Source organism: Lissotriton vulgaris, chromosome 2_1 (genome assembly GCF_964263255.1).
Source record: "Lissotriton vulgaris chromosome 2_1, aLisVul1.2, whole genome shotgun sequence".
Lineage (NCBI taxonomy): Eukaryota > Metazoa > Chordata > Amphibia > Caudata > Salamandridae > Lissotriton > Lissotriton vulgaris.
Window position 1 is genome coordinate 1,863,260,072 of NC_141687.1, and position 14,795 is coordinate 1,863,274,866.

A 14,795-nucleotide genomic window follows, 5' to 3' on the forward strand; every position below is an offset into this window, starting at 1 on the left:
GAGCTCGCGGCAGCTAACTTCGTTCGCGCCCGCAGTGGATCGCAGCGCTCTCGCCAACAGCGAGTGGACAGGACATCTCAACGGACCCCGTATCCAACGCGCCAGGGTGCCGCTGGTGGGAGAACGGGAGATGCAGGTGAAGCAGCGACACGGGACCCAGATAGGGGATCAAGATTCCGGTGTCTGCTGAACGGGTCGGGCAATGCTACAGACCAAGAGGAAGAAGTGTCTGCGTCGGACGCGGAAGACCGCACGGAACCGTTCCTCCACCCCCTGGCGGTGGCCATCCGTGACCTGGAACAGGGTGGGCCGCACATCGTGGAAGGTACTGATCCTGAGACACAAGACTCGCATTCCTGAGGAGCTAAGGACTTGAGATTCTGTTTTGGCAGTTCCCTGCCGGGGACGCACAGGTACTGTTCGATTTGCTCTGTGGGGTGGAAACACTCCGTATTGATAAGTGACTTTGGACAGCTAGGTATCCACTAGGTGGGTTTGTTTGGAGGGTGGGCGACAGACCTTGCTCCCTGGTATCCTGAACCGTCGATGGTTGTACGGGTGGGATGGCCGGGTAGCGTAGGTGGGGTGGGGGGGTGGGGGGGAATGGGGTTTGTTTACGTTGTTTGGTTGTTCTTGGGGGGGCTGCGGGGGGAGTCTTGCTTAGAAATCTGGAGAAATGTGTGGTTCCATCATTGCAAATGTATGCCCGACAACTTAGCCCCAAGTCCTGGGGTGCACTTATCCTATTGCTATGTCCATGGCCACTGATAAGCTGAAGGTCCTGACCTGGAATGTGAATGGGCTGGGGAATAAGGTTAAGCGGGGACTGGTGAACAATTTTCTGAAGAGACTAGGCCCAGACATCATCTTCCTGCAAGAGACACACCTGCGGGGCACTATCTGTCCGTTCATAGCGAGAGGGAGATACAAGGTGCTCGGCCACGCAGGGTACACGTCTGACTCACGGGGTGTAGCGATTGTGGTAAAAAATACTCTCCCCTTTCACATCACACGCACATGGGGTGACCCTCTGGGAACATGCGTGGGGGTACAGGGAACGTGGCGAAGGCGCACCTACACACTGATATCAGTATACGCTCCACCCAAATTGCAGGCAAAAGCGCTAAAGCTCCTTGCATCCATACTTTTGGACACCCCAGACACCGTTCAGATAGTGGGGGGTGACTTTAATGACGTGATGGACAGGGCGGTGGATAGATCCGGAGTGGCTCATGTCCGAGATACTCAGACCCCCCTGGCCCAACTGATGACTGAAATGGGCTTGTGTGATGTATGGAGGTCGATCCACCCGACGACTGAGGCCTACTCCTTCTACTCGGCGGCTCACAAAGTGTTCTCCAGGTTGGACTATTTATTTATGCCACGACAGACGTTCACTGCAGGGGACACGGCGACATATCTGGCGAGGGGTCTGTCGGACCACTCGCCCCTGTTGCTCTCGATGGGCGGGCCGGGAGGCGGGAGGGAGGCCGCATGGCGTCTCACCGCATGGGATCTGGCGAACAAATCGATTCTTGCAGGCGTCAGGGCGGATGTACGTGTGTACCTGGCCGAAAACGACGGGTCGGTGGACTCGGCGGTGACCCTTTGGGAAGCGCTGAAACCGGTGCTACGAGATAGGATAAACGGTAGGCTGGGGGAGGAGAGGAGGAAAGTAGTGGAGGAGGTTGTGGCTGTTGAGCGCACAGTTGTTGACCTGGAAAAGGAGCACCTACGTACCAAGTGCAGGAAGACCCTCCGTAGGCTGTTAGATGCCCAGAGGCGATATCGAGAATTAGTGTCGGATGAAGCAAGGACACAGAACCTGGCCACCCTCCATCGCCTCTATGATGTGGGGGATAAATCTGGAAAATTATTAGCGTGGCTTAGTCGGAGGGAGAGGTTGGCGAGGTGGGTGAGTGAGGTGGCGGATGGGCAGGGGGGGGTCGTGTGCTCGGACTCGCTCATTGCGGAAGCATTTGCAACGTACTACGAGGCCTTCTACAGGGCACAGCAACTAGGTTCCTGTAATGACGCACTCCTCTATCTGGTGGACGTAGACCTACCATGCGTAGACGATGAGGACATACCACGACTGGAAGTGGACATCTCTCTTGATGAGGTGAAGGCTGCCATTGTGGGGTTGAAACCGGGAAAGGCCCCAGGGCCGAATGGATTCCCCCCGGAATTCTTTAAAAGTACGGCTGACATAGTGGCACCGCACTTGCGGAACCTTTTCCTTGAGGCCTACGCTGAGGGGGGACTGCCCCCCGACCTCACCCTGGCCACCGTCATCCCCATCTACAAGGAGGGCAAACCGCGGGAGGACTGTGCCTCATACCGCCCTATTTCCCTGCTGAACACGGAGGTGAAACTCCTTGCTACGATCCTGGCGCGCCGCCTTAGGACGGTTCTGCCTGCGCTGATACATCTAGACCAGACGGGCTTCCTGCCGGACAGGGCCACGGAACTTAATCTCCGTCGCACCCACAATTGGCTGCAGGAGGTGAGGGATAGGGACCCGCCGCACTGGTTCCTCTCCCTAGATGCCGAAAAAGCCTTCGACTCCGTGCATTGGCCGTTCCTGGAGGCCACCCTGTATAAGTTCGGTTTTGGCCCCAAGTTCCGCTCCTGGGTACAGCTGCTCTACACTACCCCGAGGGCCCGGCTGAGAGTGAACGGGACACTCTCCCGCGAAATCCAGATCCAGCGTGGCACCAGACAGGGGTGCCCCCTGTCCCCTCTCCTCTTCACCCTGACAATCGAGGTGCTGGCGGCTAGGATCAGACAGAACCCGAGTGTCACCGGCTTCAAGGTTACACCCGCGGATGACACGCAAGAAAAGCTGTCCCTATACGCTGATGATGTATTGCTCTATGTCACTGACCCGCCCACTACCGTGCCCGAGCTCTTCCGGGAGATAGACGGTTATGGGGACCACTCCGGGTACGCCATAAATTGGCACAAGTCAGTCCTTTTTGACCCTAAGGGGAACACGAGTGGTGGCACCCTCCCGGATCGACTGGTGGTGTCTACGGAAGGCTTTCAGTATTTGGGGGTCTTCATGACGTTAGACGCTGAGGTGTCCCGCTCTAGGAATGTAAACAGGATACTGCAGAATTCTGCCAGTGATATGACACGGTGGCGCCAGCTGCCTTTGACCCTTCTGGGCAGAGCAGCGTTGTACAAAATGGTGATATTGCCCAAATACCTGTACGCCCTGCAAAGCGAGTACTACCCCATCCCGGGAGACCTCCTAGGCAAAATACACGCTGACCTGAGGTCCTTCATTTGGTTGGGTAAGCAGCCGCGCGTGGCGCTCACCACCCTGCAACGCCACCAATATAGCGGGGGTATCTCCCTACCGAACCTGGAGGCCTATTACTGGGCAGAGCACCTCTCCCCTATTAACGACTGGCTCCATGCCTCGGCGAGCCACCCCACATATGTGTTGGAACGAGCAAAGCTGTCCCCCTCTCACCTGCTTACGTACCTATACGGGGGCCGGCGGAGGACGCCCCTCCTCCCAGCCACTAATATCACCCTCCGGGCCTGAAGAGTGGCCACGAAACGTATGGGCTGGGACCAGAAACCAACACGGCAGACTCCGCTTTGGCATTGTGCATGGCTACGGGAGCTGAGCAAATTACGCGGCTTTAAACAATGGGATGATATCGGGATCTCCACGGTGGGTGATGTCGTTGCTAGAGGAGAGCTCAAATCGTTCGAGGCTCTGCGGGCGGAATTTGGCCTCCACCAATCGCAGTTCTATAAATATGTACGGCTACGGCATGCGTGGAGGGCCCAGGCGATATCATTAGAGGGTCTCCCAGAATATGCACCCCTGGAAGGTAGACTGCTGCAGGAGCAAATCCCCAACAAGGCTGTATCCCTTACCTACAGGACACTTACAAACAACATGCTGGGGGATCTGACGAAACTCAGGGCTGCATGGGAGCATGACGTGGGGGGTATGGAGGAAATCGACTGGGAATTAGTCCTAATGCACCCGAGGGAGGTGGCCATTAAATCCCGGCTCCGCCTGATCCAGTATAACGTACTCCACAGGACGTACTTTGACAGGGTTCGGTTGTTTAGGATGGGGAAGGCCTTAGATGACAGGTGCCTCCGTTGCCAGCGGGAGGGGGGGGGCTTCTTCCATATTCTATGGGAATGTGGCAAGATTCAGTCGTACTGGACACTTGTCTTTACCGAACTGAAGGAGGTCCTGGCAGTGCCACTCGTCCAGGAGCCGAAACTGGCCCTGCTGGGAATGACCAATGATGTGGACCTCCCCCGCCCTCTGCTAACGTTCCTAACCTTGGCCCTGGTGGTCGCAAAACGAGACATTGCTAAGTATTGGGGGGCGGAGTCGGTGCCTAACATGGAGGAGTGGAGGAGGGGGTTGGACCTCTACATGGCGGCGGAGCGGGTGACATATAAAGCTAGGGGCTGCCCCAAGAAGTTCAAGAGGATTTGGTCAAAATGGAGGCAGTATCATGGGCTGGAGAGTGGGTCGGGGTAGGGAGGCCTACGCAGGGGTCCTGGGTCTGGGGGGATGATCGGGTGGGCAGCGGGCCTGGTTTGGAGGGGACCCAGTGTGCAAGGAGTGTGCCAATGATTCGACAGTCCAGCGGCGGCTTGTGTGTGGGGCGGGACAGGGAGGGCTGCGGCTGATGGAAACAGAATGCATTATTCTCTAGGATATCCGGACTCACGTTAACTTACGGGATGAGCTCTTACTTCCCCCGCATTGTTTAGTTGAGTTCAGGGGATGGGGGGGGGGGGGGGGTTTGGTTTTGCTACTTGGGTTCGGAGGACAGTTAATGACCCAAGAGAATAACAAACCAAAAAAAAAAAAAAAAAGCAGATGCCCGGATGGACACTATGGCCACCTTCTATGCTTGGGCGGGGCTCCGCCTATGTGACCCCGGTGCAATGGCGATTTGTGTGCTGTTTTTTTTTTGCAATGTTGAAAGCAGGGGGTCTGCTGGGCCTCTTTCCTACCGGTGTAGACATTGATTACTGATTGCTGGATTGTGGAGGTGTATTTTTTACATGTATCTGTGCATCTGCAATAAAAATGTTTATTCAAAAAAAAAAAAGAAGTGCAGAACAGAGGAGGCTGAACTAAAGCGAGCCCCTGAGGCCTGTTTACGCACTGTCAAAGAAAGAAAAGTGATACGCTATAAGTGAAATGAGGGATATCTTTCAAGCAGTCCAGAATGTGATAACACAAGGTCTTGGGCATCTGTCAGTACCCTATGTCTACGAATTTTATATAGTGTCCTGGTTAGCATCTAAAATATGTATCCAGTGAACTAGGAAAAAGTCACCACTAATGTTGCGGTCATCAATAGTTTGGGCATGTTCTTGCCACTGATAAATTCTCATCACAAGCCTAAAAAATTATATTTTTCCAAGGAGTGGAATTAATCCACTGCTGAACTGTTGCGCCCGAATACGCAGATCATTGACCTATCCACCACAACTTAAATCACTCCACAGATATTACTAATAGTGACGGTGGTAACCTCATACCTTTAGCTCAGAAATTGGGGGTGGTTCTTAAGAAGGCCCACCCACCTTAAATGGGGTGCATTATGTTTCTCTTTGGCACTCATAACGGGTCCTTTGTTTATTGTGATATTTATCACACCCAATAAAATCGGATACTCTAGGGTTCAGATTTTATTGGGCATGACAATTACCATCTGTGGAGTGTGGGGGTGTGCGGGCCGGAATAACAGGCGTGGAGGCCGGATGTAGTGTGCTATGATTAGCAAGGGTTTTATTTGTATACAGAAAAGTCAAGCCCTGGGGCACGGTGATCAGGTACAGTCCTCGGTGTTCGGGTTGGGGTTCCTCGCGAGGGGGTCCGATGAGGAGAACACAGGTAGGTCTTCTACTGCAGGGCGGGTGTTCTCCTTCCTGGTTGCGGGCATTGGGGTGTCCCTCGGAGATAGAGGAAAGAGACACAGGGCAGTTAGTTCCAATGGTCACGGAACTCAGTCGTCTGACACCGGCACCGGGAGTGTAAGGATGGAAGTAGACCGTGAGGGAGGGCTGTAGGGTAGGGGAAGAGGGGAAAGAAAAGACGGGGTGTAGGGACAGAGTGCCAATGGTGGGGTGGGGGTTGGGTGGAAGGTATTATACAGTGTAGGGGTGATTATAATATACAGTGGGGTGCGCGTGACTTCTGTACAAGATTTACACTATTTATACTAATTACACAGGGAGGGGGAAACACGGAGAATGGTAACAGTTTACTCACGTGCCCCGCCGTAACTCTCATCCGAGTTACGGCCGCTTTCCAGCCACCTCCTGAGGATGCCACCAATCCTCGCACCAAACGTCTTCCTCTTCTTCCCTCTCTCGCCTCTTCCTCTCTCCTACAGTCTTCGCTGCCGGTCCTTCGCGTCTCGCCAACTCCTGCCACGAGTCCACCGCTGGGGACCTCTCCACCTCTGTGTCGCCGGCTTTTCTATCATCCGCTCGGGTTCCTGAGGAAAGGCTTCCGGGGTCAGGCGGGATCACTTCCGGTCCTTTAGTGGCCGTTGTACTTCCGGGGTCAATCCACGCCGCTTCCGGTCCGCTGTGCTCTGGTGTTGCTGTCGGCGCCTGCAGGGAAACAGAGAGAGGTGTAGCCGGTTTTGGCTGTGGGTTAGTGTTGTCGCCCGTATGGGCGTTCCTACGGGATCGCTGCGCCCGGGAGGTAAGGTCCGCCCCTTCACATCCCCTTTCCCTAGGATTGTTTCTTATAGGGGTTGGGGAAGGTGGATACTGGGAGAGGTAGTCCGCATTGCCCTGCTCCTGCCCTTTTCGATGTAGTGTTCGAAAGCGAAAGGGTTGGAGAGAGAGAAACCACCTGAGTACTCGATCATTGTTACCACGGTTACGTGCCATCCATTCCAGAGGGGCGTGATCCGTGTATAGAATGAATTCTCGCCCCTCCAGGTAATATCGGAGGCTTTCTATCGCCCATTTAATGGCGAGTGCCTCTTTTTCAACCACTGAATAATTGGTTTCTCGGGGAAACAATTTCCTACTTAGATATAGGACAGGTTTTTCAGTCCCCTCTGCATCTTTTTGGGACAGCACCGCCCCCAAACCCTGGTCAGACGCGTCGGTCTGCAATATAAAGGGCTGGGTATAGTCAGGACTCATCAGTACTGGCTCCGAGGTTAGGGAATGTTTGAGTAGATGAAAGGCATGTAACAACAAGGGGGTTGGGTGTTTGAGGATCTCTTCCGTTTTCGTTGTTTTCTTCAGGAGATCTGTCAGGGGGGCTGCAGTATGGGAGAAGTTGGGTATAAATCTCCTGTAGTATCCCAACATACCCAGGAAAGCACGGAGATCTTTACGGGTTTGGGAAAAAGGAATGGCTTGGATGGTCCTGACCTTACTGTCTTGCGGACGGATATGCCCCTCCCCCAGCAGGTACCCTAAATACTTCACGCTCTGGGCAGCTAATGTAGTCTTGGAGGGGTTAATGGTGAAGCCGGAGGCGCCTAGGGAGGTGACAATTGACCATACATGAGACAGATGCTGTTCCCAGGTGTCACTATAGATGACTATGTCATCTAGATAAGCGCCCGAGTAGTGGGAGTGGGGTTGTAGGACCTGATTCATGGCCCTTTGGAATGTCGCTGGGGCTCCATGAAGGCCGAAGGGCATAACTTTAAATTGGAACAGGCCCTCTGGGGTGGAAAAGGCGGTCTTGTGCTTGTCCTCTGCTCTCAAGGGGATCTGCCAGTATCCCTTGCAGAGGTCAAGGGTACTTATATATTTAGCCCTGCCGATGCGTTCGACCATCTCGTCTACACGAGGAAGAGGGTATGAGTCGAAGGCTGAGATCTTGTTCACCTCCCTGAAATCTATACAAAATCTGGTGGAGCCATCGGGTTTTGGTACTAAGACGATGGGCGAATTCCAGTTACTGCAGGAGGGTTCAATGATGCCCATTTTTAACATTTGATTGGTTTCCTCTTTTATGATAGCTCTTCGGGCTTCCGGGACACGGTATGGTCGCTGTCTGACTATTTTCCCGGGTTCCGTATGGATGGCATGTTCCACTACTGTAGTGTGTCCCGGCAGGGAGGAAAACACTGTTCGTACTGATGACAAAGTCTGGCACAGGTCCTGTTTCTTGCTCTCTGATAGCTCTGCGTAAAGCAGCACTCAAATGGGATGGGGCTAACACCAGACAAGACGGGACGAGGGCCCTCCCACTTCTTTAGGAGGTTGATATGGTATATCTGGGCGGACCCCCTGGTGACGTCTGTTTGGACTTCATATGTGACCGGAGTCACCTGTCTTATTACAGTGAATGGACCCTGCCATTGTCCGAGCAACTTATGGTCCGAGGAGGGAAGGAGCAACAGTACTAAGTCCCCGGGAACAAAAGACCGGGGTTTGGTTCCCTTGTCGTATTGTTGCTTTTGAGAAGTTTGGGCGGCCAGCAGATTCTGTCTCACAATCTCTCTGATCTCTCCTAAATGTGTTTTCAGATTGTTGACGTATTCGGGGAGAGGACGGGTCCGATCAGGCTCGGCTTCCCAGGCCTCACGAGCCATGTCCAAAAGAGTCCGGGGGGGCCGACCATATAGCAGTTCGTAGGGCGAATAACCCGTGCTGCTTTGGGCTTTGCACCGGATGGCAAAGAGGGCCAAAGGAAGCAACTCCTCCCACCTTTTGCTCTCGAGACCCAAAAGTTTTTTCAAAGTGGTCTTTAGCGTGGCATTATAGCGTTCCACCAAGCCGTCCGTCTGGGGGTGGTAGGCGGAAGTTCTTATTTGTTTAATCCCCAGATTGGAACAGACCTGGCGCATAAGGGAGGAGACAAAGGGTGTGCCTTGATCGGTCAAAATCTCCCGTGGAAACCCCACCCTGGAAAAAATGGAAATGAGCGCTTTGGCTATGTTCTGGGTGGTTGGTTGACGGAGAGGCACAGCTTCAGGGAATCGTGTGGCGTAGTCCACTACCACTAAGGCATACCTACAGCCGCTCTTGGAGGGTAGCAGGGGACCTATAATGTCCATCCCCACCCTAGTGAAGGGGATATCAATCAGAGGGAGGGGCTGTAGGGGAGCTCTCGGTGGTCGGTACCGGCTGGTTTTTTGGCACACCGGGCATTCCCGACAGTAGCGTTTAATCTGAGCATACACGCCTGGCCAGTAGAACTTCTCCAAAATCGCCTCTCCAGTCTTTTCATCACTGAAATGTCCACCTAACAGATGGCTGTGAGCCAGAAACAATACCTTATCTCGAAACAGCCCTGGGATAACCAATTGAGTATTAGCCTGGGCTCCTCCTTTCCGATACAAGAGTCCGTTTCGTATGAAGAAGTAGGGACCTACGTGTAAGGGGTCTTCATCGGGAAGTGCGCGACCCCAGGCATCCTGCAGCACTGGATCCTCTTGTTGTGCGGCACGGAATTCCCGATCGGTTTCCCACGGATGATTGTCCACCTGTGTGGGGCAGGCCAGGGCGAACCCCCTCTTTTCTTTTTTCCTTTGGGCCTTTGTCTTCAAGGGTTTGGGAATCTCCACTGAAGCAGGGGTATCACGGGAGAACGGAGCCTCCGCCCACCATTTCTTCAAGGAGTCTGTGGTGTCTTGAAGGAGATGGGGAAGACCGCTATAGTCGCTCCCCAGAATTGCCTGTTCGGGTAGGTTGGGCACCAAACCGACTGTCAGTAAGCTTCCTTTGTCGGTAGGGTGTTGCACACGTACTTGTGCTGTTGGGTAACATTTTGTGTCTCCGTGGACACATTTGATGGCCACCGACCCGGTCACGGGTCCCACTGCGTGAGGTAATTCTTGGGGACGTAGAACACTATGGCGACACCCGGTGTCTGCAAGCGCCATCATGCTGTGTCCGTCGATCTGTACGGGGCAACGGAAGGGCGGAGGGGTTGTTTCGGTGGCGAGACACACATAGTTCCTGGTCAACCCTATCTCCATGGGTTCCTCCTTCTGGGGGCATATGCGGGCTATGTGTCCGAATCCACCACAATGATAACATTGAGGACCTGGTTGAGGTGGTCTCGGCATGACCGGATAGGGCATCAATGGGGCTAGTTCTGGTTTTCGGACCACCGGAGGTGGTCTCGATGGTCGGGGATGGCTGCCACGAGCTATGTGGGCAGGGTGTTCTTCCTTCACCCGTTGGGATTCCTGGGCTCGGTTGTAGGCACTGGCTATTTCGACAGCACTGTCAAGAGTCAATCGGGCATGTTGGCGGACCCACTTCTGCGTGGCGGGATGTAGGGAAGCTAGATATTGTTCCAGGTATATCTTGGCCATTATTTCTGCCTTGCTGGAGGTCGCAGGTTTTAGCCATCGGTCGGCCAAGTCTTGTATGCGGAATGACAAGGCCCGGGGATTTTCTTGGGGCCCCTCCTTGGCCTGACGGAGCCGAACCCTGTAGGTTTCATCGTCTATCCCCAGACGTTCCAATATGCACTTTTTGATATCCGCATAAGAGGTTTGTCCCTGTATGTTTGCTTGCTGATAGGCTGCTTGCAATTCTCCTGTCAGAAGAGGACCAAGGTAATGACCCCATCGATCAGCGGGCCAGGCAGCGGCCTGAGCGAGGCGTTCAAAATTGGTGAAGAAAAAATCGGGGTCTTCGCCAGCCACATACTTTTGCAGGACTACCGAGGGCAGTGATGTCATGGGTCTTTGCTGCCCCATGACGGTCGTTAACTTTTCCAGAGCTTGGTCCTGGGCCGTGCCCTGCCCCTTCAGGACGTCGTGCAACTGTCCCCTGTCATCTTCTGCGGTCTTGAGGAACCGCTCCATCAGTTTGCCGAGAAGTTCCTGGCCTTCTGCCAGCTGTTTGACGGCGGCCTCCATGCTTCCTGGCGATCCCACTTCTGACACCACTTGTGGAGTGTGGGGGTGTGCGGGCCGGAATAACAGGCGTGGAGGCCGGATGTAGTGTGCTATGATTAGCAAGGGTTTTATTTGTATACAGAAAAGTCAAGCCCTGGGGCACGGTGATCAGGTACAGTCCTCGGTGTTCGGGTTGGGGTTCCTCGCGAGGGGGTCCGATGAGGAGAACACAGGTAGGTCTTCTACTGCAGGGCGGGTGTTCTCCTTCCTGGTTGCGGGCGTTGGGGTGTCCCTCGGAGATAAAGGAAAGAGACACAGGGCAGTTAGTTCCAATGGTCACGGAACTCAGTCGTCTGACACCAGCACCGGGAGTGTAAGGATGGAAGTAGACCGTGAGGGAGGGCGGTAGGGTAGGGGAAGAGGGGAAAGAAAAGACGGGGTGTAGGGACAGAGTGCCAATGGTGGGGGGGGGGTTGGGTGGAAGGTATTATACAGTGTAGGGGTGATTATAATATACAGTGGGGTGCGCGTGACTTCTGTACAAGATTTACACTATTTATACTAATTACACAGGGAGGGGGAAACACGGAGAATGGTAATAGTTTACTCACGTGCCCCGCCGTAACTCTCATCCGAGTTACGGCCGCTTTCCAGCCACCTCCTGAGGATGCCACCAATCCTCGCACCAAACGTCTTCCTCTTCTTCCCTCTCTCGCCTCGTCCTCTCTCCTACAGTCTTCGCTGCCGGTCCTTCGCGTCTCGCCAACTCCTGCCACAAGTCCACCGCTGGGGACCTCTCCACCTCTGTGTCGCCGGCTTTTCTATCATCCGCTCGGGTTCCTGAGGAAAGGCTTCCGGGGTCAGGCGGGATCACTTCCGGTCCTTTAGTGGCCGTTGTACTTCCGGGGTCAATCCAGGCCGCTTCCGGTCCGCTGTGCTCCGGTGTTGCTGTTGGCGCCTGCAGGGAAACAGAGAGAGGTGTAGCCGGTTTTGGCTGTGGGTTAGTGTTGTCGCCCGTATGGGCGTTCCTACGGGATCGCTGCGCCCGGGAGGTAAGGTCCGCCCCTTCACACCATCTATAGCAAGTTTTCCCACGATAATGTGCGATAACTTGTAACATTTGAATAGCATGCAGATTTTGGTACTTAACATGGCGAAATCTGCATGTCCTTGTAATTACTATGCATTTCCCCCTGACACATATCGACAAGTTTGACCCCAAGAAAAGCAACTTGGGACTATTTGACATCTCCGAGTTTAACGGAAAACTCAGAATGCCTATATGTTGTTCAGCTGAGTGACTACACCTATCTTAATATAGCAGACCACCCGTAATGAGAGAGTTTGCGTCATAAAAATCCTTAAAAAAAATGATAAAAAATAAATGAAGGTACATTTACTGTTAAGTTAATGGAATTACAATTACAATTTAAAAACGTAAGGAATGCCCTCATTTCTTTCTCAAGGCCTTTTATTGTGTTAGTGGTAATCCTGCAGTGAAAACCTTTCTGCTCTTGATATGCTTTACTACAGCTGTTATCCTGATAGTAGCAATGTATGGCTGCTAAGTCAATTTAATGTTAAAACGGTGCATTACCCTGAAACATAAACTCAAGTAGTGTCTAAATATTCACAACATTAAATAATTCGAAGATGGAATTGACATTCAGGGTGCAGCAATCCTGTGGCCAGGCTGGTGCACCAGCTAGAGTGGATGTGATCCATATGATAGGTATGTTGGTTTCTGAAGAATACTTTTCAAAAAGCTTCGACAAGGCTCTTGATGCAAAGTTGTGCAGCACATGCTGCCACTTGGGCACAAGCTGACAACCTTTACTTTGTTTTCCGTTTGCAAGATGTGAAGACAATTGTTTGAATTGCGAAGGCTCCGGCAGGAATTGCATCAGGTGTAAAGATGGCTTCAGCCTGCTGAGCGGCTCCTGTGTCACCAATCACACCTGCACTAACGGTGAGTACAGAATTACTGCAAGCTCGGAGTTTAAGGAATATTCAGATTGTTGGGAGATATGTGCGGTAATGAGATTAAAACTTTTTGAGTTATTTAGAGTAATACCACATTAATGCGTCAGGGAATTTAGCATATAATTTAAATTAATGTTTAAAAAAAGGTAGATATCATTGTCTTTTAAGCTTGCTAGTGGGACTGCTCTGTCTTCCAAGCTCCAAATACCCTAGAACAGCGGTTCTTCGCTTTCTGATTTGTGAATTCTAACTGGAATCTCGGACCCCCAGCCTCAGCAATTTCTATGATTTACATCTCAAAACAATACATAAAAAAAGACAAAAACATGTATACACAAAACAAATGCCCAAATATTTAAATATTATGCTTAATTCAAAATCAAATGTCGACAGTTTTCAGATTTTCGATTTTGCTTCTTTATTTGTATATTCTTTATTATTTTTAAATGATTCATTTTAGTAATATTTAATCTTACAACAGGGGTGGCATACCTCCTTTTTTGGCCTCGAGGACTCACAGGGGTCTGTCCTTTGACCACAGGTTAAAAACCACTGCCCTAGAATGTAAACGTAGGATTTAGGAACCCCTGTTTTAGGCTAAAATACATTTCCTAGTAAAAGGCTTCTGTTAGTTGGTGTTGTTCATTTCTAGTTCACCGACATTCACTTTTCGCTGTTTACTTATTGTGCAGTATAAAAGGGTAGGAAATCAAGCAGTAACAAGGGTATATGTTTCCGCTGTCACTATTTTGGTTTGAGCATGTTCTAGATGAACTGCCAGCACCTCATGAAGGTGTGTTTTTTAGCCTCAAAGGGCATTTATTTATGTTTAATGTGTTTTATGTGAAATCAAATGCCAAATCTAGCTTGTAATCATATCGAACATAATATGGAAATTAAAATCAAATACATAAAGAGAACCACATAAAAAATATCCTTAAGGGACCAGGCTTCCACTAAATATAGAAGAGGGCAATATCTATCTATCTATCTATCTATCTATCTATCTATCTATCTATCTATCTATCTATCTATCTATCTATCTATATACCTATATACATATAGATATATATAGATATATATAGATATAGATATATATATATATATTCCCAAAGGCGCCCTGAGCTTCGAGGACGCCACTCCAAAAAAGGACGATTGGAAACAATCTTTATTTCAAACCAGCGCTGCCAATTCCGATTCTTTCCTTTCCCTGACGCGTTTCGGAGCGGCTGCTCCTTCCTCATAAGGGGGAAACTGGAAAAGTCCGAGTTACACCCAACCTTCCATTTCTGCTTATGCATGCCCTCCCAGGTGAGCTGCATGCCGGTAGTTGCAGTGTTGATATTTCCCCGGGACATAAATCGACCCACCCGCCCTACCCCAATGTTATGTTATGTTATGTTATGTTATGTTACTTTATTTCTTTTATAGCGCACGGCTACTCCAGGGAGCATCCCGGCGCTTTAGCAAAGAATAACAGCATAAAAACGGCAGTCACACAACAGAAAAAAGCAGAGAAAGAAAAGGGTCTATTTCATGAAAAGCCATATTTTCAGGTCCTTTCTAAAGGCAAGAAGACAGGGAGCCTGTCTCAAGGAGAGTGGTAGGTTGTTCCAAGCTTTAGGTGTTAAGTAGCGGAAAGACCGACCTCCCAATCGTGCGCGACGAATTACAGGAACAGTCATCATAGACAGACCAGATGACCTGAGAGTCCTGCTCGGTGCATACCGGGAAAGACGTTTCCCGATATACTTGGGGCCAAAACCATGAAGGGCCTTAAAGGCCACAGTCAGGCATTTGAAAGTAATTCGCTTGGCGATGGGTAGCCAATGTAGAGTGTTCAGTAAGGCAGTGGCACCAGCTCTCCTCGGGAGTCCAAAGATGGTACGGGCTGCCGAATTCTGGACAACTTGCAAACGGGTCATAAGATATTTTGGAAGACCCAAAAAGAGAGCGTTTGCGTAGTCCAGTCGT

At 51.5% G+C, this 14,795-nt stretch overlaps 1 protein-coding gene across 1 annotated transcript in view; it reads left to right on the forward strand.

Moving 5' to 3' along the window:
* The window catches only part of PCSK6 (proprotein convertase subtilisin/kexin type 6), a 1,364,483-nt gene that overhangs the window by 1,339,649 nt on the left and 10,039 nt on the right, over nt 1-14,795 (forward strand). The window contains exon 20 of the mRNA XM_086958053.1: nt 12,695-12,807. Within this exon, the coding sequence (XP_086814179.1) occupies nt 12,695-12,807 (113 nt within the window). The remainder of the gene's footprint in view (nt 1-12,694; nt 12,808-14,795) is intronic.